This window comes from Heterocephalus glaber, unplaced genomic scaffold (assembly GCF_053883595.1).
Source record: "Heterocephalus glaber isolate CG9 unplaced genomic scaffold, H.glaber_assembly_v1.0 deba00001481, whole genome shotgun sequence".
NCBI lineage: Eukaryota > Metazoa > Chordata > Mammalia > Rodentia > Bathyergidae > Heterocephalus > Heterocephalus glaber.
The window spans coordinates 33,254,851-33,280,375 of NW_028258317.1; the positions used below are offsets into that span (position 1 = coordinate 33,254,851).

The 25,525-nt window shown below is 37.9% G+C and overlaps 1 protein-coding gene and 1 non-coding gene across 3 annotated transcripts in view; both read left to right on the plus strand.

Moving 5' to 3' along the window:
* Positions 1 to 25,525, plus strand: part of Haus6 (HAUS augmin like complex subunit 6) — a 43,433-nt gene that overhangs the window by 14,672 nt on the left and 3,236 nt on the right. The window contains exons 6-15 of one of the 2 annotated variants that reach the window (XM_004838329.4): positions 440 to 505; positions 900 to 948; positions 4,968 to 5,138; positions 6,937 to 7,130; positions 8,368 to 8,494; positions 9,212 to 9,314; positions 15,838 to 15,919; positions 21,012 to 21,078; positions 21,503 to 21,688; positions 23,653 to 23,788. In XM_004838329.4, coding sequence (XP_004838386.2) covers positions 440 to 505; positions 900 to 948; positions 4,968 to 5,138; positions 6,937 to 7,130; positions 8,368 to 8,494; positions 9,212 to 9,314; positions 15,838 to 15,919; positions 21,012 to 21,078; positions 21,503 to 21,688; positions 23,653 to 23,788 — 1,181 coding nt within the window. The remainder of the gene's footprint in view (positions 1 to 439; positions 506 to 899; positions 949 to 4,967; positions 5,139 to 6,936; positions 7,131 to 8,367; positions 8,495 to 9,211; positions 9,315 to 15,837; positions 15,920 to 21,011; positions 21,079 to 21,502; positions 21,689 to 23,652; positions 23,789 to 25,525) is intronic. The other variant, XM_013069753.3, reaches the window with a different exon arrangement.
* LOC147825896 (small Cajal body-specific RNA 8) lies at positions 20,801 to 20,931 on the plus strand. Its single transcript, XR_015440166.1, has one exon.

A 25,525-nucleotide genomic window follows, 5' to 3' on the forward strand; every position in this document is an offset into this window, starting at 1 on the left:
GTATGCCTATGATCCCAGCACTCCAGAGACTGAGGTAGGAAGATTATGAATTTGAGGCCAACCTGGACCATGTAGTGAGACCCTGTTTCAAAAAGAAAAACAAACAAAAAAACCAAAACAACAGAACAGCTAAATTGAAATTTTTCTTACTTGTATTTATTTTTTTGTGGTTCTGAGGATTGAACACAAGACCTTTGCATGAAGCTACATTCCCAGCCCTTTAAAAATGTTTTACAATTTGAGAAAGGATGTCTCTAGTTGCTAAATTGCCCAGTCTGGGCTGGAACTTCCAGTCCTGCTGTCTCACCCTCCCAGAGTGTGGCATTACCATACTGCCCCCATAAGGCTTGAGCATATGTATGTAGAGGAAAAATGCCAAAGTGGGCGATATTAATTAGGTCACTGCACTGGAATTATAGTTGTATACATTCTCTTGTAGATTATCAATTAAGCAAGTCCGGAATTTGAGGTCAGAATGTATAGGACTGCAAAATCAAATAAAAAAGTAAGTGACTTTTACAGTTGGAATTTGTCTTAGATATTAGTTTAGCAAAATCTCAGAAGCATTAATTGAAATAATATGTAAATAGCTAGAGAGGACTAGAGCATAGTTCTGACTCCTAGTCCAGTTCTAGAGAAGTATTCTTGCTTTGAGCTTGAATCTTACTATTTTTTAACTGGTTTATTATTATTATTGGTTTTTTTTCCAGTATCTGGGATCAAACTCAGGACCTTTTGCTTGTGAGGCAGGCGCAGCGCCACTGAGCTAGATCCCCTGCCCTACTATTTTTTAATTGGAATGGCTATTAGGGAGTGGGTTTGCAGACCAGTTAGCTTTTTGTATATTAAATTACTATTTGATTTTCTATTGACTAATTAGATTATTTAATTTTTACTAGAATGGAGCCCTCTGATGACCAAAATAATATAAAAGAGAAAATTCAAAAGGTGAGATAATTTTGATGGGACAAATTTAACCTTTCTTTGTGATATATAGTGTTAACTTAATCAGTTGAACTTCATATTTATTTTATTTTCTTTTAAGAGATAGGTTCTTGCTATGGTGCTCAGGCTGGTGCTGAACTGGTGACGTCAAGCAGTCTTCCTGTCTCAGCCTCCCAAGTAGCTGGGACTATAGGCATGTGCTGGTGTGTCTAGCAGTTGGACTAAATTCTCTTGCCTTCTTTTTACTTTTTAAATTTCACTTGTTAATAGGTGCTATATAAAAAGATACCAATAGGTGCTTCTAAAACCCTTGAATATAATGGAATAAATCAGCTTATGATTTATATATGTGTATATATATGTGTGTGTGTGTGTGTGTGTGTGTGTGTATTCCCCCCCCCCCCCAAGACATCATCTTGCTATGTAGTTTAGACTGGCCTTGAGCTCACTGTGCACAGCGGTCTACAGTCCACAACGGTCTACAGTCCTCCGCTATACCAGCTGAGATATGAAAGGGTGCACTTGAGCTCCCTATATAGCTCAGGATGGCCTTGAACTCGTGGTGATCTTCCTGCTTTAGTCTCCTAAGTGCTGGAATTATGGGCATGCACTACTACACCTGGCCAGTTTTAAATATAGTTTCAAGTCCTTTATTCCATCAAGAAAAGTTCTGCTTGATTGCAATTTATTGGGTTTTTTTTGGTACCAGGGATCGAACTCGGGTCCTTCCACTTGCGGGACAGGCGGTGGAACCACTGAGCTAAATCCCCGGCCCCTGCTTGATTGTAATTTAATCCATGATATTAATTTATCTAAATAAAATATATTAACTAAAGGGGGATAGTAAATATGGTAGGAAAATGAGAAGCCAAATTGAGCTGCATTGTCAGGAGGGAGGAATCGGGTAAATGTAAATGATCTGAGGCATTTAGAGGCTGGCTTTGATGTGGGAAGAAAGAGTTGTTTTAAACTTTATTTTTGAGTACACAAAATCCCTCTCAAGCTCCTTGTGGTTCTCCGATTTCCAAACTGCTTTGGTATTAACTTGGCGCTTGAGACTGGGAAGCTGAGTGCTGTCTTGAGGAAAGCTTCCCTCAGAGAATGTGTACTGGTTGGCTGCAGTGTGCCGGTGACGGTGAAGACAACAGACAAAGTCACCTCTCATGGCGCTTTCTTGGTAGCGCGTAGGACATTCCTGTTAGTGAACACAGTATCTCTGATTGTCAGTTTAATAGGTTGGTGTGAAACCTATTAAAGTTTCTACATCCTTCTTTCCCGAATGTGGTTAATACTCATTTTCCCTGAGTCTGTTCTTCTTTGAGCCAGTGACACGACAAAATTCAAGATTTTAGAGTTTGAGAACCAGACCCTGGATGGTTATAAATTCATCAGGGAACACCATCCTGTGAGACCACCACACTGCCAGCTGAGTTGTTTTAGGAAAACCTTTACCTTGCCATGCAACACTATTCTTTTGTTTTGTTTTGGTATCGGGGATTGAATTTAGGACCTTGTACTTGTGAGGCAGGCGCAGTGCCACTGAGCTAAATCCCTGGCCCTACTCTTTTTCTTTTTCTTTTTGGTTTTCTGAGACAGGGTCTTGCTATGTAACCCAGGCTGGTCTCAAACTTATTCTCTTTCTGCTTCAGCAGTGTGCCACCATGACCTGTTTCATGGTATAGGGGATTAAACCCAGGGCCTTCACCCTGAGCTATATCTCCCGCACTTTAAAAAATTTTATTTTGATGGACTGATTTTTTATTTTGTTTTTGTTTTTTTTTGCAATACTGGGGATTGAAGTTAGGGCATTTTCACTGTATCTCCAGCCCTTATTTTTTTATTTTAGGACAGGGTTTCACTAAGTCACTAAGTAGCCCAAGCTGAGCTTGAACTTGTCCTCCTGCCTCAGCTTCCCAGAGAGCTGGGATTGATTATAGGTGAACACTATGGTGGCTAGTCATGTACCACTTTTTTTTTTTTGGTACCAGGGATCGAACTCGGGTCCTTGCGCTTGCAAGGCAAGCGACGGACTCACTGAGCTAAATCCCCAGCCCTGTACCACTTTAATTGGAGATGTTCAGTATCTTATTTATGTCATAGGAAGACATAAACACATGGGAGTAATTATATTTTACCATCCCCTCCCCATTTCTGTGAATTCTTTTGAAACATACATACAAAAAAAATGTGCAAATCATAAGTACATAGCCTGACATTTTCACAAAGTGAACACATCCATGTAAACAGTACCCCATTTCAGAAATAGAACATTATCAGTATCTCAGAATCTTTGTCATGCCACTTCATTTACTTTACTTTCCCCAAAGGGTAAGCATTAAGCGCACTTATGCCATGGATTAGTTCTGCTTGTTTTTTCAACTTTATATAAATAGAAGTTAATAGAATGTCTTCTTTGTGTGACTTTGACTCAGTGGTATTTGTGATATTTATCCATGCTGTCGTGTGTAGTTTTAGCATGTTCATTCTCATTGCTGTGTAGTGTTCGATTTTATAAATGTAGTAAAAAATAACCTTAGGGCCGGCGATGTAGCTCAGTGGCGCTGCACCTGGCTGGCAAGCACAAGGCCCTGAGTTTGATCTCTAGTACCGAGAAAAAAAAAAGCCAAAAGAAAAATAGCCTTTGTATTTGTGTATTTGTATGTGTGTGTGTTGCCTTTGTACTGGAAATTGAACTCAGGGTCTTTGCACTGAGTTATAAGCCCAGCCCTTTTTTTCTGTTTTGAGATAAAATCTTTCCAAGTCACTAATTTGTCCAGGACTTGGACTTGCCATCCTCCTGCAGCATCCCCGATTGCTGGGATTATAGGCATGTTCTACTATACCTGGCCTTAGTTGTAATTGATGCGTAATAATTATTGCTATTTATAGGGTATAATATATTTTGATCTCTATACTTTATAGAATGATTCAGTCAGGCTAATTAACATATCCACAAATCATTAATTTATTGTTTTTTGTGATGAGAGTGTTAAAAATGTGTTTTAGCAGTTTTGACATATGCAAAACATATATTAATAACTGACCTGGCCAGTATACAGCACAACAAATCATTGACAGGTTTATTCCTCCAGTCTAACTGGAAGTTTGATCAATTTCCTTCTGTGAATATTTTTGTACATGAATTTTAGTGGACATATGTTACTTTATGCCGAAGATGTTTGGAGGAGGTGGTACTGGTTATTGAACCCAGGGCCTTCACACTAGCTATATCCCCAGACCTTTCATTTTGGGACAGGGTTTTGCTAAGTTGAAGAGTTGCTGAAGCTGGAATTGAATTTGCCATTCTCCTGTCCCAGTTTCCTGGAATGGTGGGATTACATGTGTGCCCCCACCACTTGATGAATTTTTGCTCTTAAAGAATCTTGCTTGGGGGGCCGGGGATTTAGCTCAGTGGTTCCACCGCCTGGCGCCTGCCTTCCAAGTGCAAGGTCCCGAGTTCTAGCCCCAGTACCCCCTCTAAAAAAGAATCTTGTTTGTTTATCTGTTAACTCTTATGCTTGAGGGACTTAAAATTAATGTGTAGTAGTTTTCTTCTTCTTGACAATCTTTTTTTATTAGTTCTTCCTGAAAAATCTTCATTAGATTGGTTGCATGTCAAAGTACAAAAAATGATAATCGTATCTTGGTAATATAAAGATTTCTTAGATTTGTTTGAAAATTATAGTGAGCTAGAGTCTCCTAAGAAATTTCTTAGTTTTCAAATCCCTTTGGAAGTAATATCAGTGTTTTTAATGCAACTGTTTCTTTTCTTTTCTTTTTTTTTTGGTACAGGGGATTGAACTCGGGACCTTGCGCCTGCACAGCAGGCGCCGGAACCACTGAGCTAAATCCTCGGCTCCAATATCAGTGTTTTCAAACTATAGTTATTTAATGTTCTCATCAGAAATCAGCCCAGGAATATTTTATTTGTTCCTAGGATTGAGAAAATATTTATGCTGGTATTTCTTTAATATAAGTAAAGATTATGGAGTTTTACATTTTGTTTTTTTTTGTTTTCAAAGGTTCGATCTTTGTGGGCCTTAGTAAATGAAACACTCACATTTTTGGAAAAAGAGAGAGATGTTATTAATTCAGTTCTTAGTCTTGTTAACCAATATGAATTAGATGGAACTAAGGTTGTTATTAATATTCCAAGTCTCTTACTTGACAATATCAAGAAACAGATGTGTCAGGTAAGTATTTGATACTAAGGAAACTTTTGTGAAAACCATAATTATTTTATACATTATTTATTTTCTCCTCCATATTTTTCTACTGCTTTTAAAATTAACTTTTTGAGTGTGCTTAGTAAAATCTTTATAAAAGGGGTACTGTTAAAGGAGTGTATATTTATATCCATCCGCTTTTATTATTTGTCCATACCTTGTGTGGGCCTACGTCATACTGTGGAGAGTACAAATGCGTTAGTAGGAAGAGAACAGAAATGACTCATTGCTAAATGTCCTTTAAGAACTTTCCATCTCTGGCTTCTCTCTTATTTTGATCCTGTTAAGAATTTCTCTTAAAGACTTTTCTTCCTTTACCTTTGTGATGTCAGTGTCTTTTTTTTTCTGTGGTTTTTCAGACTAATTTCATTTTTTTCTGCTGATTTCTTTAATGCTCAGTTTTGTTTTTTTTTTGCTCACTACAAGTTAACTAATTAATTAATTTTTGTGGTACTGGGGATTGAACCCAGTGCCTTCTCACAGAGCTATATCCCCAGCCCTATTTGTTTGTTTATTTATTTATTTATTTTTGAGACTGGGTCTTGCTAAGTCACTAAGTTGTCCAGGTTTGTTCAAACTTACGATCCTTCTGCCTCAGCCTCCCAAAGTATTGGGATTATAGACATGTACCACCATGCTTGGTTTATGTATTTTTTTTTTTTCTTTTACCAATTCCGTGGCTTCAGTGCTTCCTCTACAGTAGTATTATCAGTCTTTCCCCTTTAACCCAAACTTCATTTACTTATTTCCATTCTGTTTGTTTGGTTTTTTTTTTTGGTACCGGGGATTGAACTTGGGTCCTTGCTCTTGCGAGGCAGGCGGCGGAACTACTGAGCTAAATCCCCAGCCCCTTATTTCCATTCTGTATGAGACATTTCCACTTGGGTAGCAAACTGTTTTCTCGTTAGTAAGCACATTTAGCATCTGATTAGAATATAGCTATTGCAAAGATAAACTGTTGTGGGCCGGCGATTTAGCTCAGTGGTTCTGCCGCCTGCTCTGCAAGCGCAAGGACCCGAGTTTGATCCCCAGTACCAAAAAAAAAAGTATTGACAGCTAATTCAAGTGATTTTATTTTGGTTTTTTTTTTGGTTTTTTTTTTGGTACCGGGGACCAAAATTGGGTCCTTGCGTTTGAGAAGCAGGCGGCAAAACCACTGAGCTAAATCCCCAGCCCTTCAAGTGATTTTAAAACATTGGAACTGTGCGGGCCAAATAAACATGTCGTAGTTTTTAGGGGTCATTGATAACACAGCTTTTTTAAAAGAATTTATGGGCCAGTGATTTAGTGCGGTGGTTCTGGTGCCTGCCGCATAAGCTCAAGGTCCCAAGTTTGATCCCCAGGACCAAAAAAAAAAAAAAAAATTTATAATCTTTTCTCTAAACCTACTCTTTCACCTAAATCTTTATTTTTTTATGGTTTTTTTTGGTCCTGGGGATTGAACTCGGGACCTTGCGCTTATTTTTTATGTTTGATATTAAAGAAACTTTGTGAAAACTCCATGTAATTATTTTTATATATTATGTATTGTTTTTATCAACTATTTTTCTTTTATTCTAGTCTTTAACCTTTTGCATGACTTGTTAATTCTTCCACAGTAGTTTTCACTGGGTTGGAATTATATAGTTTTATGTTTGGGTGGTATTTACTTCTTTCTTTCTTTGGAATTTGTATATAATAGTAAAAAAGTATAAATATATTTTGTAATAGTTTATTCTCTTAAGATTCTATAGTTCTCTACTTTTTTCCCCCTCTGAATCTTTAGTTGCACATAGGAAATGTTTATGAGGCTGGAAAATTGAACCTTTTAACAGTTATTCAGTTGTTAAATGAAGTCCTGAAAGTAATGAAATATGAACGTTGTCAGGCTGACCAAGCAAGATTTACAATAGATCGTCACTACCTTGAAAAAGAGACCAAATTTCAGAGGGAAAGATTATCAGATCTGAAGCGTATGAGGTACACTAGAAAGATTTTCTGTTATTTTACTGCGGGAGGAGTAGGGTGATTTTCTCAGTAAATCTCCTGTATAGTTAACAACTCTTTTGCTTTGTCAAACAAGTGTGAAAATTTTACTAGTATTCAAAACCTTACGTGATGAGAGACATGAGGTAGAAAGGAAAAATAATAGTTTTTTGTTTATCTGGAATAAGTTGCTTTGAGTGATAATTCTTCATTTTTATATTTTGTAATAGTTTGGTAGTACAAGGGTTTGAACTTAGCGTGTTTGCACTGAGCTACATCTCCAGCCCTTTTTTATTTTTATTTTTATTAGTACATGATGATTACGTTCATTGTGGGGAGTTAGTACATGTACATAACACATTTTAGTTTTTACTTCCCTGTCCCTTACTTCCCTCCCATTTATTTATTATTTTGAGACAGGATTTTGCTAAGTTGCCAGGCTATCTTAAACTTGCAATCCTTTTGCCTTAGACCCCCAAACAGCTGGAATTACAAGCACAAAGTACTGTGTCCAGCTGTGAAATAATTTAAACTTTTTTCTAGCCTATCTTTTGTTACATTTAATAATAAAAGTGAGCCTCAGAAGTTTTTTATTTTAGCTGAAAGAGTGGGAGTTAATGGGCTCCTTTTAGGAATAGGCAGATAGTAGAAGAATTTCTAACTGACATTTACAGCTGCAGGGGGGAATGTATTTTAAAAATATATGGTGTTGGGCTGGGGATTTAGCTCAGTGGTTCTGCTGCCTGCCTCACAAGCACAAGGTCCCGAGTTTAATCCCTGGTACCAAAAAAAAAATGTGGTATAAAAATATATGGTGTAGGGCAGGGAATTTAGCTCAGTGCCACCGTGCCTGCATGGCAAGCACAAGGTCCTGAATTGGATTACTGGTACTGAAAATAATTAAATCTATATGGTGTAATAAATGTATAATTGCTTTCTAGTTTTAAAAGAAGAAGGCTGGGGATTTAGTTTAGTGGTGCCGTGCTGGCTTTGCAAGCACAAGGTCCTGAGTTCATTCCCCCTACTAGGAAAAAAAAAAAGGAAGAAAAGGTATTTTAGGTTCTGAATAGTCACTTGTGAGAGTTTATTCATTTTATATGTACCTTAGTGGTTGAGCTTTCGGTTATATTTCCTTCTCCTTTCTTACTGCTATTGTTACTTTCTTAAATTTTGCTCCATGCTTTTTTGTGTATTCATGTTTTGAATGAAATTACTTTTTATGCTACCATAGGTGTAAAATAAAAGAAGATCTCACAACTATACAACATTCTGTTGTTGAAAAGCAAAGAGAATGGCATAAGAAATGGAAAGAATTTCTTGGTGTGTCTCCCTTCAGTCTCTTTAAAGGTTGGACTCCAGTAAGTAATATTGACTTGCCTTTTGGAGAGCAGTTTAATTTTGTCAGTCTTGATTTACCATGTTACCAGTGACCTAGAAATGCTATGAATACACGTGTTTATCATCTTTGCATTTCTATCCAAAGTTCAGTTGTTTTGGTTTTGTAATTTTTCTAAATATGCAATAGAATTTTCATGTGTTGCTGTTGCCGTTTTGTGTATGTGTGTGTGTGTGTGTGTGTGTGTGTGTGTGTGCAGGTGTACATGTGCATGTATGCATGTATAAAGTCAGTCACATTTCACAGTGGGGTATAGTTAATATATTTAAATTCAGAGGGTTATATTGAAAAGATTTTAGTGTCTTTTGGTGGTTTGGGTTGTTTTTTAGAGACAGACTTGCTGTATAGTCTGTGCCAGCCTTGAACTTGTTATGTAGCCCAGGCTGGCCTTGAATTTACTGTTTCTCCTGTCTCACCCTCCAGAGTGCTAGGATTATAGGCATGTGCTACCACTCCAGTTGAGACTTCCCTCTTGATGTGAGAAACTACAAAATTTGAGACAAAGTTGGAGAACAAAGTAAACACCTTGTTTTTAATATTGTACTCTGGTTTAAAAATAGTTACAGGATGTATGCGTGGTAATTCTTAGGAGAAAATTTGCAAAAAAGATCCATTTATGGATTAATTTAGCATTGTTATTGTACTGAGTGTTTATTCAAATTGTGAAATCTATTTTAAGGCTGTGGATCTTTTACCGCCTATGTGCCCCCTTTCATTTGATCCTGTCTCGGAGGAAGTATATACAAGGAGTGTTCTTTCTCAATATCCTGCTTCACTTCCAGGTTGGTTATTTATCTTTTTCTTTGTTTTTTTTGGTACCGGGGATCAAATTCAGGTCCTTGTGCTTGCGGTACAGCGGTGGAACCACCGAGCTAAATCCTTGACCCTTATCTTTTTCTTTTTAAAACCTTCCTCTTTTCATTATTTCCCCCCCCTTTTTTTTTTTTGGTACCAGGGATTGAACTCGGGACCTTGTGCTTGCGAGGTATTTCTCATTATTATAATAGTTATTTTTATTTGTTTTTTTCTCTCAATTTTTATTGTGGTGAAATCGACATAGCATATAGTCACCATTTCAGTCATCAAAAAGTATACCACAGAGTAGCATTTAGTAAATTCACGGTGTTGTGCACTTATCACCCTTGTCCAGTCCCAGAACATTTTCATAATCTCAAAGGGAAGTTGAGAAAACCTCTAGTCTGGGATTATAGCTCCGTGGTAGACCACTTGCCTACCATGCCTAAGGACCTTGGTTCAATCCTCAGTACTACCAGAAAGGAAAACAAAAACAAAAAAAGAAAACCCTTCCCTTCTTTATCTGTATAGTAATCCTTGTTTTTATTGAGATAATATTATTTAAAAAATTTATTTTCTGTGATGCTGAGTAGTCACTTATTTCATCGTCTCCATCCCTGGCAGCCCGAATATGAGGTCTGATCAAAGAATATGATGTGTGTTTACATGAAAAAAGTTACTACCATACATTTCCATTAGTCCCCCTCGAGACTCCCCTCACTTTGAACACATTTATCTCATTGTTCTTGCCACTTTCTGAACCAGTTTGAGTCCTACAGTGTCTTTAGTTGTGCTGTCACAGATACCTTAATGTCCTGAATCAATTAAAATATCCACCCATCACAGTCACTGTGACTTTTGGGAAGAGCCACAGTCATAGGTGCCAGATGCAGTGGATGAGGTCAGTGAGGACACTGCGTGCAGTTGTATGAGCCCGACTTTCTGAGGGATGGCACTCAGCAGCAGCATTCACTGTATTTATGATCATACCTTATAAAGACATGAGAGAGGACTTTGAGAACTCCTTCAGTAAGTGGCAAGAATGATGGGATAAGTGTTCGAAGTGAGGAGAGGGAGTAGTTTGAGGGAGGTTCAGGGAAATGTGTTGTTTACTGTAATAGCTTTTTATTTTTTATTTATTTATTTATTTATTTTAAATGGTTCTAGTATTTTTTTGTTTTTCTTTGGTACCGGGGATCGAACTTGGGACCTTGCGCTTGCAAGACAGGCACCGGAACCACTGAGCTAAATCCCTGGCCCAACTGTAATAGCTTTTTAAAAATTTAAACATTCACCATATTTTTTATCACCCCTTCTATATTTTTTGCCTATAGGAATTTGCCTCTTTTACATGTTTCATCCAATTGAAATTTTGCAATATAACTTTTGTATCTGGCTCATTTGCTTGCCCAGTTTTTCATTTTATCCATCATGTTTTCAGGGTTTAGCCATGTTGATGAATGTATATATCTGCCCCCATTTCTTTTTTGTTGTTGTTTTGTTTTGTTTTGGTTCTGGGTATTGAACTCAGGTCCTTGTGCTTGTGCAGCAGGTGGTGAAACCACTGAGCTAAATCCCCGGCCCTGTTGTTTTTTGAGATGGAAGGGGTCTTGCTGTGGTGCCCAGGTAGATCTCAATCTCCTGGGCTCAAGTGAGCCTCCTGCTTCAGCTTCTGAAGTAGACAAATTTTTTTTTTTTTTGATTGTTTGTTTTTTTGAGGCAGGGTCTGACTTTGTAGTTCCGGCTGGTCCTGAACTCACTATGTTAGCCCAGTCTGGCCTTGAACTGGTGGAGATCCTCCTGCCTCAGCCTCCTGAGTGCTGGGATTATAGGCTTGCCGATTCAGTTTCTGTCACTTCTTTTTTTTGAGACATGGTCTTGCTATGCAGTTCAGGCTGGCCTTGAACTCACTGTGGAGACTAGGCTGGCCTTGGACTTGAAGCTATCCTCCTGCCTCTGTCTCTTGGGGGCTGGGATTACAGGTGTGTGCCACCACACCAGGCACTTGTTTGGAATTTGTACATGCCTTTTTATTCTGAAGGCTCATATCTTTAGTTATAGAACGTTATTTTTATTTATTTATTTATTTATTTATTTTTTGGTACCGGGGATCGAACTCGGGACCTTGGGCTTGCGAGGCAGGCAGCAGAACCACTGAGCTAAATCCCTGGCCCTATAGAATGTTATTTAGTAGTACCTTTTGTAATATTGCTTGTCTCATTCTTTTTTTTGTTTGTTTGTTTTGTTTTGTTATGTTTTGTTTTTTGTGCCCAGGGATTGAACTCGGGACCTTGCGCTTTTGAGCCAGGCACCGGAACCACTGAGCTAAATCCCTGGGCCACTTGTCTCATTCTTAACGATTTTTTTCCTTTTAGAACTTCAGTTGGGGCAACTCATTTGGGACCCTTCTTGTCTCTTAGGAGCTATTCTTATCCCATGTTCCTATACCTCAATAAATTTTCCTACTCTTAAAAAGAACTTCTATTGCTAGGACTTTTAATTTTGTCTTTCACATTTTTTTTTTTTTGGTACTGAGGATCCAACTTGGGTCCTTGCGCTTGTTTGTGGGGCAGGCGGTGGAACCACTGAGCTAAATCTCTGGCCCCACATTTCTTAACTTCTCATTTTTATTTACATTTTTGTATCTCTGGGCTTCATCGTGGGTATTTTTCTTAGATCAATAATCTGTCTGTCTGTCTCTTTACTGGGGATTGAACCTAGGGCCTTGAGTATGTTAGTAGGCAAGTGCTCTACCACTGAGCTATTCCTGCAGCCCATTTCTAAACCCCCATATATGTGTGTGCGCGCGTGCGTGTGTGTGTTAGTGGGGATTGAACCAGGAACACTGTATCACAGAGCTCTCTCCCCTAGTCCATTTTAAAAAATAAAATTATTTATTTATTTATTTATTTTTACCTGGTACTGAGGCGTGAACCCAGGGGTGCCCTTGTGTTTTGTATCTGAGAAAGGGTCTCGGTAAGTTGCCCAGGCAGGCTAGCGTGGGAATCCTGACCTCCTGTCTGCTCACCGTGCTGGGATTCCTGTCCTGTGGACCGTGCCAGCTCCCTTTTTTGTGGCTTTTAAAAGATTACCTGTCCTTTTTCACAGTGTTGTTTTCTTTCATTGGTTTTTTTTTCCTTCTTGGCTAGTCATTTTAAATTTGCTAATTTTGAAGCTTTTCTAATTTGCATCACAGTTGTTTCTGTTGCTGTGTGCTCTGCTTAACACTGCTGGTTGTTTGCTTCTAGTTGAAGCTCTGGATTGATATCTCAACTTCCGTGGGTTCTGCACTTTTGGAGGGACCTTGTGGGGCTCGCTTGTAAAATGGTCTCTATGTAGTTCCTTGGGTCCTAGGCGTATCCTCTGCATTAGGGCAGTTAATGTCTTGGTGTAGGATTGTTTTTTTTTTATTTTTTTATTTTTTTAATTTATTTTTAATTTATTTTGTTTTTGGTGTAGGATTCTTGTAACAAGAAACCAATATAATTTTGGATTTTATACCTTCTTTTGAGAAGGCTGGGTTTTAAATTTCTTCCTCTTCCTTTTTTTTACCCATGTAAATAGCAAACTTCTTTGGTACTTCCTTGATTCAGTTGGAAGAATTTGTTACTTACTTTTTTTTGTTTTTGTTTTTGTTTTTTGGTACCGGGGATTGAACTCTGGACCTTGGGCTTGTAAGGTAGGCAGCGCAACCACTGAGCCAAATCCCTGGCCCCTACTTTTTGTTTTGGAGACAAGGTCTTGATAAGTTGCTGAGGCTGGGCTCCAACTTGGTGATTCTCCTGCCTCAGCCTCCCTGGGATTACAAGTGTGTACCACTATGCCTGACAAGTTGGCAAAATATTTGTAATACCTTTTTCAGAGTTGGAGCAGTCCTTGCAGTATCCTGGCCAGTGACAGTCTCGTTTCAGTTGTGGGTCCCAGCCGTGTTAGCCACGTGGGGAGTTTCCCGGCTGGGAGCCTTCCTGCTGTGTCAGATTTGGTTTTCATTTTGGGCTCACCATTCAGATGAAGTTTTCTGTCTTTGATTCTGGCTTCTGATGGTTTTTATTTGTTCTTTTGACCATTCCTTTCTTTTTCTTATATTTTATTTAGCAGTTCTGGTGTGTTTATGGTAGGAGTTAGTGTCTGTTTTTGTTGGGTTTGCTGTGTTGTGCATTTAGCTTCATTTTTATCTTTCAGGTGCCTTGCTTTGTTTGTCTTCTCCTGTTTTCTTACCCTGGTGTCTCATTTCTTATCTGAAATTGTTTTCTATGACTCTCAGTGGTCTTTCTGTAATATAAGTATCCCCTTACATTTTCTGACACAGAACACATTAACACTTTCTATCAAGTGAAAAAAAGATGTTTGCATTTTTTTTCACAACCAGGGAATGAACCCAAACCCTCTGCACATAGCTATGTCCCCAGCCCTTTTTATTTATTTTATTTTATTCTTTTTTGAGTCAGGGTCTTGCTATGTAGTACAGGCTGGCCTTGAACTCACTGTGTAGCTCAGGCAAGCCTTGAACTCCCTGCAATCCTCCTGCCTCAGCCTCCCTGTAAGCTGGACTTACAGGGATGAGCCACCATGCCCGACTCCTCCCCACTCCTTTTTAAAAAGGAGTCTCACTAAGTCATTACATTGCCCAGGCTAGGTTCCAAATTGTAGTCCTCCTGACTTATCCTCACAGAGTTCTGGGATCACAGAGTTCTACCCCCAGCTTCACTTACCAGCTTACACATTTTTTTCATAGCAGAATGAGCCATGTTTCAATTTTGACTGCCTACCAACAACATATAGTGTTTATAGTTCTGTGTAATACTTTTTGTTTGTGATTTTCTACTAGTTTTGTGGTAGAGTTGTTTGTGTTTGTGTTTTTGTTTTTGTTTTTTTTGGCAGTGGTGGTGGTACTGGAGATTGAACCCAGGAATCTAGGCAAGTACTCTACCATTGAGATACATCTCCAAGCCCTTTTGGTATGTTTTATAAACATTAGTAAATTCCATTATAATCAGTAGATTCAAAAGTTGTTGAGAATGCTATGAGGTGGCATAATCTTAGGACCGATTAAGAGGAAAACCCTACATTGGTTCTTTTTTTTATGTTCTCTTGTAAAATTTTATTTTGTTTTGGCTATATCCAGAAATCTTTTCCTACATTTCTTCTTACACTGTGATACAGTGGTACTTCAGTTCACGAACTTAATTCTTTCCACAAGTCTGGTTGCATTTGTATAATATGGAACCAGAATCATGGAATGAATTTTGTGACCAGAATCATGGAAAGAATTAAGTTTGTGAATCGAGGCATTGCTGTACTTTGTACAATACACATGTAGAAATAGAGAAACCCTTTCAGAAGCTAACATGGTGAAAGAGGAGTCGTCCCTGGAATCAAATCTTATGTAACAGCTGGGGATGTAGCTCAGTGATGCCATACCTGCCTCACAAGCTCAAGGTCCTGAGTTTGATCCTTGGTACCGGGAAAAAAAAAAATCTTCTCTAACATAGTCATGGATTTCATCGCCAGTCTGATTTCCTGCCATGCTCCATGGTGTATATCTCTTAACTCACTGCTCCATTGTACAAAACTTGTATCTTATTCTCAGTACTTTTCTGCTTTTTTTCCCACTGTCCTTCCTTGCATTTTTGGTTTACTCCTGTCATACTGTAGCAGAATAACATAACATTTTACTCATCGTTGTCTAGATGGACTCTTTGGAAGAAGAGTCTCCATCTTTTATTTTTTTCTCCCATTGTTAGTACAGTAGTGACATAATTGTTCAGTGATAGGATGATGAAAAATATTTATAGGTTAATTGTTATAAAATCTGTCCTGAAATATGCAAAGTACTATAACTTTTTGACCTTTTCTTACATATGATCTGTGCATTTAAACATGAAGCATATAGTTATATAACACTGGAGAATATAACTATGGAAGTCTAGTGTGAGTTACCAGTCTTTTAAGTCTTTTTTTGTTTTTCCCTTTTGTGGTGCTGGGTGTCAAACTCAGGGTCTTGCATGTGTATTAGTCTTTATAAATCCTACTAATAGATATTTTGTATTACTTTACATTTTATCCTAATAGTCGGATAATTATCTTTGTGAGTGTGTGGTACTGGGGATTGAGCCCAGGGCCTCGTGCTAGGGAAGTACTCCACCACTGAGCTACACCCCTACCCCTTTAAAAAAATGTTTATCATGAGACAAGACCTCACTGATCTGCCCAGGCTTGCCTTGAACCTGTAATCTTCCTGCTTCAGCCTCCTGAGTAGCTGGATTACAGGGGTGGACCACTCTGTCTACACTATCTTTTCTTATTGTGTTATTTTTCTGTTATTCTTCTGTTGAGAAGTTGTTCTAGGCCTTGGGTGTAGCTTAGTGATAGATTACCTAGCATGTGCAAAGCCCTGGGTTTAAACCCTAACACTGCCAAAAAAAAGTTCTACAATGTCAAGAGATCCTTGAATATCGGAGTGTTGGAATATATAAGCATAATTAAAGAATAATTTTTATGCTTCTTTAGAAATAGCTAAACAGCATAAACAAGAAAATGGTTGCCGTGGAGGCACTGGTACCCTGGGAGCTATGTGTGATACAGCCAACAGGTAAAATAAGTTTGTTTTTCGTTTTGATTTCCTGTATTAATTTTAGTCCCAGTTTAAGCCAGTTTCTAAGCTTCTTTACGGTGGAATAGTGCATACTCTCCTGTCCCCCAGCTAGACAGTATTTTTCTACTTCAGGCCTAGATTTTCACATAAGACTTAACTTTATGATATATGAACATTTTTTCCCTTCTCTTTAAACACGGAGGTTCATGGGGAGTATCTGAATTTTGAAGAAAAAATATATGGGAATTATCTAAGGTAAGTTGGGGAATTTTGCCATTGTATATGTTTGAACTTTTTTGAAATCACTCTGTTGCCTTAAATAAGAGTTTGGGAGGCTGTGAGATCAGCTAGTCTGGTAGTTTTCAGACCATTCTTCTGTGCCCTGTGGTGCTGTGGCTGAATCTACTCCGGCCTTTGGTTGAGCCAGTGCTTTCCACTTCAGTCTGAGCAACTTGTTCTTTTTGGTACCGGGGATCAAACTCAGGACCTTGTGCTTAAGAGGGAGGTGCAGTGTGGCTGAGCTAAATCCCCAGCCCCACAAGTTGTTCTTTTATCTTTATTATCTATTGATGTTTTTGATAAGCCATTTGATAAAGAACCTTGTTAAAAATTAAAAGACTTATGACTAAGTCCAAAATTTAACGTAGAAAAATCTGAGGCTATTTTGTTTCAACTTCTTTCAGGAGTATTTCTATTTTCTTTGTTGCCTGTTTTATCTATTGTCATTTTGGCACTTAAAACTAATGCCAAGTCATAGAAGCGAAACATCTCCAAATTAAATGTATTTAATCCACTTGGGCAATATATTTATTCTTTATGGACATTAAACATTATAACGTAGCAATCAAACACATACTAAATAGATCCCTTTGTTTTATTTTGTTTATTTTTGAGTATTTTTGAGTCAGGGTCTCACTGTGTAGCTCAGGCTAGCCTCGAACTCAGGGCAATCCTCCTGCCTCATGTTTTGTTTTTGATTTCCATTTGTTGTAAATAGGTGTCTTTCAGTCCAACTTCCCCAAGTAGTTAAGGGTGGATATGAAAATAAAATACTTAGGAAAATCATAAAACAAAACTCTAAATTTTAAGTGAAGCACTGTTCATTTCATATCGTCTTGGTACACTGAAATGCTATAACCAGAGTCAAAACTTTTATGTGAAATTGAGGCCTTGGCAGTTGCCTCTGTACTCATTTTCTGCCTTACAGGGGGGCAGGACTAGTTGTGGAAGAATTATGCTTTCATTCTTATGTGTGGATTTAATGTTGAGTTTTTTGAGTACCTAAAGAAAAATAATGAACACTCAGACATATTATCGAAGGAATAGTAAAGTTATTGGCTTTTCCATTTTACCCTCATATCACAGTTGTTCTTACAGCATGACAAAAACCAGTCATGTTAAATACCTTTTGATATCTATCATTTTTTGATAGGTTTAAAATATATGGAGTTGGGGCTCAGCAAGAGTGCCTGCCAAGCATCCGGGAGGTGCTGTTCCATGTGCTCATGCGCGCACAGGCGCACAAAGGGTTTTTGTTTTGTTTTGTTTTTGAGACAGGGTCTTGCTGTGTAGCCCAGGCTGGCCTTGAACTTGCAGCGATCCTCCTGCCTCTGCATGCCTCCCGAGACCTGGGATTACAGGTGTGCACCACCACGTCCAGCAAGGCTTGGGATATTAAAGGGAGTTAGGGGAACGCTTTTGGTGGTAGGGGTAAATGATTTATGGGATAGGAAAGATTAGTATTGCTAAACAGAGAGGGACAGAAGATCTATGAGGTCGACTTACTGTGTTGTGGAAGTGATCATATTGTTCAAACACATTCCTCACTGTTAAAAGTATTTGTAATTAAATATTTCATCAGTAATGTATAATGTGGGTAGGATACACTTAATGAACTAAAAGTATCTCATTTTGCATTTAGCTCAGCAATATAGTTAATTGGGAAATTTATATGCAGTCATGATCAGTGTAATTTTAAAATTAAAAGCCATGGAAAAGCTGGCAAGGTGACACACCAGGAATCCAAGCACTCTGGGAGGCTGGGGCAGCAGGTTGCAAGGTGAGCTCTGCCTGGGCAATTTAATGACTAAGACCCTGCCTGCAAAAAAAAGAGTGGTGTGGGGTAGGGTCATTGCTCAGCGTGAAGGTCCTGGGTTCAAGCAAACAATAAAACATGGAAGGAGTAATTTTTAGAGCAAGTGTGTTATTATCCCTTTCTCATGCAGTTTCATTCACTGGTACCAAAATCTAAGTAGTTGCCATAAATCTCATTGCTGATTTTTTTTTTTTTTTTTTTTTTTTGGTACTGAGGATTGAACTCAGGATCTTGCGCTTGCGAGGCAGACGGCGGAGCAGAACCACTGAGCTAAATCCCTGACCCCAGTTTTTTTTCTTGGAACTGGGAATCAATGCTAGACTTCTTAATTTTGTTAGCATCTGTTTGTGATACATGATGAATGTATTCTTTGTGGCATGCTGGTACACAGATACTGCATCTTGGTCCTTTTTACTTTCTCTTTCTCTCCCTTCTCACCACCCCACCACCTTCCCCAGTAGTATCTTGGCAAAAAGTTAAATGCCTTGAAGAACACTCCAAAGCTGGAGTACAGTTTAAAAACAAACTCAGCTAACTAGAATTACACTATTACCATGTCTTTACTCAGAGTTCACATCACAGAATTTCACTGTAGCACAGATTTTAAGATTCTTTTGATATTTCATGGCCAAAATCAACTTCTCATGCCTGAACTTTGCTCTACAGCAAATATGTTACAGATATAGCAAAGTCATTAAGGTTATTCAGAGTTTTAGTTTTCAGTATCCTACACGTTTTATTGCTTTGCTTAATGTTTTAGTTCCCTTGCCCCTTTGGATAAACATTAAAACTTCATGTATCTTTTCATGATGATGTTATTAAAGTTAAAAACCTTTAAAAAATGATAACTTTAAATAATTTTTATTTTGATCTGAAAAGATCTTTTAAATTCATAGTCAAAAAACTTCTCTAGGTAATTAGAAAAACAATTACCACAGAAACCACTGCTAACAGGAAGCATGTTGGTGCTTCACTTTCTTTTTATAGCCAGAAATACAAAATTAACAGCTGTGCAAATATTTTATATAATAAATATATGTTGTCAAGCTTTTCCAAACACGCACCCTGGACTCTTCACCTATCCTCTAAACATAATTCAAAATCACTGTAACTGCTTAAGCTTCCATTTAGCAGAATATAACCCAGATACCAAAGGCAAAGGACTGTATTTTTTTCCAAAAAGTTTATGTTAAAATTCACAAAAAGCCCTCAAAAAAAAAGCCAACCTATGAAATGATGCCACTAAGGCCATGACGAGCTGGGAAGACAAGTTGCACAGTGTCTGTTCCCAAGGCTACTCACGAGGGCTAGCCTGGTGCTTGCAGAACAATTCGTAATTGGTGACTGATGTTCTGACCACCAGTTGGTGAGTAAATGTCACTGGAGGATGGGCTTCTACAGGTGACAATAAATATTTCTATTAAAGTATTGTTGTAGAACCTTGTAATGGAAATGTGTTTTATACTCTTCCCCTGTCACATAGTTTTTTTTTGGGTACTAGGGATTGAACTCGGGTCCTTGCGCTTGCGCAGCAGGCGATGAAACCACTGAGCTAAATCCCTGGCCCAGTGCAGATTTTTTTTTGTTGTTGTTGTTACTGGGGATCCAACTCGGGTCCTTGCACTTGCGCAGCAGGCGGTGAAACCACTGTGCTAAATCCCCTGCTCACATTTCTGAACTGGCAGCATGCTACGAGCCCTACTACCGTCACAGCCAAAGATAACTTAAAGCAGACTGGCTCCATTCTTGCTTTATCACTTGCTCTGGCAAGACTGAGGCCTGTGAAATCCTAGCACTGAAACAGATCCAGAGTGTTGAACTCACTATGGGAATTTATCCTAAGAAAGGAAAACATCCAAAAAACTAACAACATGACATGCTTTTAGTGTACATAAGAAAACTGGGAAAACCTAAATGTCTAAAAACACGTATACCTCAATGGTATAGTGCTTGCCTAGCAAGCATGAGGCCTAGTTCTAATCCCAGCACCACAGGGGGAAAAAAACTGCACCATGGCAATTTAGGAGGGGGAAGCAGCAAGACAGCAAGTTGGAGGTCAGCGTGTGCAAAGTAATAAGCTCCCGCCTCCACAGTGTAATAATTATAATGATGACAATGATGTTACAAAGCTGTTGTAAGTGGAAATTGGTTGATAAAATGTTAAACATACACAGACACAATTGTCTGCACTATATTAATATTTAGGAAAATCTGTATCTTGATATAAGAATATGCTCTAATTAGTATTAAATTTACATGTATTAAACTTAAAGAATTTGGAGTAAAATCTGACAAGTGATTTGTTAGAAATGTTATCCAATTTTTTCATTTTTATTATTGTTACAATACATCTACAATTAGGGAAAAATAACAAATAGAAATTATAAAAACATAAAGATGAAGCCAGGTGTGGTGGCCTGTAATCTCAGCACTTGGGAGGCTGAGGCAGGAGACTCACTGTGAGTTCAGGGCCAGCCTAGGCTACATAGCAAGACCCTGTCTCAAAAAACCAAAAACAGGAAAATGAGATTGGAACTCAAATTCTTTTTTTTTTGGTACCAGAGATCAAACTCAGGACCTTGTGCTTGCGAGGCAGGTGTGGCACCACTGAGCTAAATCCTCAGTCCAGAACTCAAATTCTTGCGTAGGATGCTTAGTTAGCATGTATGCAAGATCGTACTCCCTTATCTTTGGAATTTGGTAAAACAAAATGTTGCAGTAAGTGTAAAGAACAACAGCATCATCATAAAATATATATAGTGAGTAAGTAAAATGTTTATAATTGGGAGGCAGATACATAAATTGAGCTGAAATGCTGCTCTAATTGTCACGATACCTCCCAAGAATAAATTGCCTTTTGATGACCGGGACGAATTGAGTGAAATCGTAACGGACAGATACGGGGCAGACAGTTTCTTTAGAATATTTAGATGCATCAAGTGAATGGAATTCTTTCCTAATTATAGCTTGGATTTGCTGTCTTTTTCCCTTTAGTTCTGCCTCTTTGCTGTTGAAGTCAACTTCATCATCAGAGACAAGCAGGGTTACACTACCTGAAAAGGTATATTCTAACAATTTTAAATTCTGACTGCACTAAATTATTATTATTATTATTATTATTTTTTTTTTTTTTTGGTACCAGGGATCAAACTCGGGTCCTTGGGCTTGCAAGGCAGGCAGCAGAACCACTGAGCTAAATCCCCGGCCCCTGCACTAAATTATTATAAAATATGATTTGTTTTTGTTGATAGAATAGTTTAATGAAATTCTATTTTCATATTTCCTAATTTTGTGCATTTTGTGTCATTTGTGTTTATACATTCTCCTTTGCTAAGTAGAAATATTGGAATTATTTAATTTTGCCAGTGAATATGTAATTTCATATAGTACTAACTTTATAGTTTAATAATCATGAATCTCTGGTGAAGAAAGCTTCAGAATCAACCATGATTATTAAGCTTTTAACATTACATGCCTGTTTTCAGGATACAGTAATGATGAGAGCTCCCAAAGAGAAAGATGAGGTAATTTCTAAGGAAGTGCCAGAATTTGAAGGGGAAGACTCTCCATTGTTGGATATTGCAAACACAGACAATAGTGTCTCTGGAGGATATCTGCCAGCCCAGAAAAGTGATCCATTCCAAAAAGAACAAGATCATCTGGTAGAAGAGGTTAGAAAAAGAAATAAGTATATTTAAATATCTTTTATTTTTCTCAGTGGTGTTGGTAAAAGTGAAATGCAGTCAGTTGTTGAATAACTGAGGTCATCTGTGAGGGGAGGGGTAAGAAGACACAGATAATAAAAATAATAGTTGAAGCAAAATCGGCCCTCCCAAAAAGTAAAAATAGATTTCATAAACTTATTTAGTTAAGATTACAATGGTTTAGAACTTACTTTTCATTCTAGAAAATGTGAGTATAAAAATAATTTATGTATGATATATTGGTAATTAACCTTTATATAAATTGTTAGGTAATGTACCCAATGAGTGTACTTACTAAAATACTTTGTCAGTGTTGCCTATTTCTTAGCTTCCTCTTTCTGAATATGAGAACAAAGAATAAACAGTGTTATATTACAACTGAGTGAAGGTTGTTTTTTTTTCCTAAATATTTCAAAAGTGATTTAAATGCATTGTCATTCACAAACTTGATTTTCTTAGCTCGACCTGTCCCTTGTTATTCTACTTTTCACTGGTGAGTGATCACAGAATACTGCTGTTGTTCAGTACTGTAGAACTCAGTTTATACAAACTGAGTATTCAAGCCATTCACTACTTTTATTTTACTAACATGTTTTTCATAACATACCTTAGCATCATTTTAATTTGGCTAAGTAACCAGAAAATAAAGCAGTTGCTTTTTATTCCTGAGTGACTTAAAGAAAAATTTGGTTTAGGGAATATTAATTCAGGTATTTCAGTTCTCTCCTTTATCCCAATCCTAATCAAACTGAGTATTGTCCAAATAAGAGAATTGGATGGCATTTTTCTTGTTTGTAACATAAGTGCCAGTTGCACATGCTCTGAATACTTTTAAATCTCTAAAGGAAAGATGGTCAGTTTTTTTTCTTACCTAATTGTGAATAAAAGGCCCATTTTATGGTTAATAGAATTTAGATTAGTGGTAGAATGGAATGGGATAGAGAAGCAAAGTCCTAAAATCTTGTAAAATGAAATTAATTTGAATTATGTTTACAATAAGAGATAGTTGGTGTTTTAATTCCAAGACCTTTGTTTTCTTGAGTAGTGTATTTTCAGGAAATTTAGTTTTTAGTGATCACAGGGATAGGAAATTTTAATTTGTATGATTCCCGCCCCCCCCATATTTTAGCTAATAGAGTGCTATTCCATTTCTTTGTTTTGTTTTGTTTTTGTTTTTGAGACGGTCTGACTATGTATTTCAGGCTGGTCTTGAACTCACCGTTTAGCTTAGGCTGATCTCGAACTCACAGCAGTCCTGCCTCAGCCTCCCAAGTGGCATATGCCACCACATCTAGCTATTTTCATATAGTACATTTTCTTTTCTCTTATTTTAGAATGCATCCTAATTCCTTGTTTACTAATTTAGATCTGGTAATGAGGCTTCTGGCAAGGAAGTATGTTGTCAGAAGGTATTCTTTTTGTTAATAGAGATGTTACTTTGCAAATGCAGTATAAGAATCTGCTTGCTGTAGAGTAGCCATTTTAGTGGGTACAGAATGGTCAGACTGAAAGATGTGGCAGTTAGCAGCTTAGGTCATGGTGCAGTCAAACTGCCGTAAGTCTTCACAAGTATAAGGACTCTTCTCTGTTCTCTCCTTTATAATACCTTATCCATTTATTTATTTATTTTTGGTACAGGGGATCCAACTCACGTCCTTGCACTTGCACAGCAAGTGGCGAAACCACTGAGCTAAATCCCCGGCCCAGCTTAACCATTTATTAACCAAAAAATGGTTTTGTGTTCCATGTCGCTTTGCAGGATTGTATCTACATGATTCATTCAGAGTATTTGGGCAGTTCATTCTTGTCTTGTTTTAGTGCCATGTGCGGTAGGAGGTGCTGTTAACTGTGAACTGCTTATTGTTATCAGAGCTTCTGCTGTATTCCACCAGTGGGCTTGGTAATTTTTTGTTTTTTCTCTTCTGTTTTAGGTCACTAGGGCAGTCTTATCTGATTCACCACAGGTCTCTGAAGGAAAAGGAGTAAAATTAGTGGAACTAATTGACTCTGTAATTTCTAACCCCTTCTTATCAAGGAAACAGATTCCCCGAACTCCGGAAAGCTTGAGTAAGTTAATGCTTTCTATTCCATTTTCCCTGACTTACACATTACTGGTATTAGATACATGGTCTGGTAGATCTTTTGGAAACATATTTTAAAACTCTTTTCTGTATCTTTCAATTTATTGGCAATGGCTCTTTCTTCTGATTAAAGGGATCTTACGGAATTCAGGATGGGCACTCACAGAGCAGTCTTTCCTCAGTACTATTTTTTGACTTTAGTGTACTTATACAAAAGTGTAAGTTCTACACTTGATCTTAGCCAAAAGGCCGAGAAGCGATAAAAGTGTAAGTTCTTATAACAATACAATTTTGTTTTTGGTGTGTTACTTTGGGCTTTTTTTCCTGGAAAATATTTTATTTGACCACATTTAAGAAATCTGCCTTTGGGCCGGGGATTTAGCTCAGTGGTTTTGTCACCTGCGATGCAAGCGCAAGGACCTGAGTTCGATTCCCAGTACAAAAAAAAAAAAAAAGAAATCTGCCTTTGACCTGTGATCCACATTTAGAGTATGGAGGCGATACTCTCCTAGTTACCAACCTGAAGCATTAGCCAAAAACTGTGCACAGATCTTTACTCCTCCCGAAACAGAGTGCCAGATCATTTTTGAATCTCTAATTCGAGTAGGCCAGTTCTGATACTGGTTTCATTATGCAATCAATGCAGATTATCTTGGTTGAATGATTTAAGTATAATTTCTGTTTTGCTGCTGATTTAATTCAGGCTTAACTGAGCCACAATCTAGATTGGTGGTCAGCAAATGGCTGGCTGTGAACCAAATCTGCAATGTGTTTTTGTAAATAAAAGTGTATTGGACATGACCTTGCCTATCTGTTTACTTATTGTATAGCTTATTACATGCTACAATGGCAGAGTTGCACAGTTGTGATAGACTGTAAAACTAAAAATACTACTGTTTGGCCTTTTAACGAAAAAGTTTGCCAAGCTCTGGCCTCGACAGGCAAGAAAATGTCTTTAATACATATAGTTCATATGTTCTGTATAAAAGTATATACACATTTCAGGAATATTGTTTGTCTAGGTGCTGTGGTACATGCCTGTTGCCTTAGTTTTCTCGTTACTGAGACAAAATACCCAACACCCAAAGTTAAAGAGGAAGGGTTTCTTTTGGCTCACAGTTTGTAGAGGTTTCAGTCCATAATAAGCTGGCTCCAAGGCAGGGTGGCATGGCAGTGGGGGATCATAGAGGAGCAACAGTTCATGGTGGGCAGAAAGTAGCAAAGCAAGCAAGTGACAATAGCTTCTTTCTGTCCCTTTTCTGTTCTATCTAGGCAGCCCACCTTCTGCCCTTAGGATGGGTAGCACTCCCATCCAGAACAATGCCAGACCAATCAGTGGACTGATTTAGTAATCACACACCCTTGATCCTAGCACCACACACTCTAGATTTAGCCACTTCTGAAAAAGCCCCACCTATGACCGGCAGGGACCTTGGGGACATCCAGACACAACACCTATAACCGCAGCTCTTTGAGAGGTTGAGGCAGGAGAATCACAAGTTTGAGGCTAACTTGGGCAATGTAATGACACCTAGTCTCAAAATGACAAAACAAATCCCTGAAAACAGGAACAGCTTTTGTTATGTGCTTACTTTGTATTTGACCAGTTGGAATTATGTTTTGGGATTTGTTCTATCAAGGAGGCTTGCCATCCAACCCGTATATTTTGGGAACATATATTGAGTCATTAGTTTTTTAGCACAAGAAATAAAATGTTTAATTT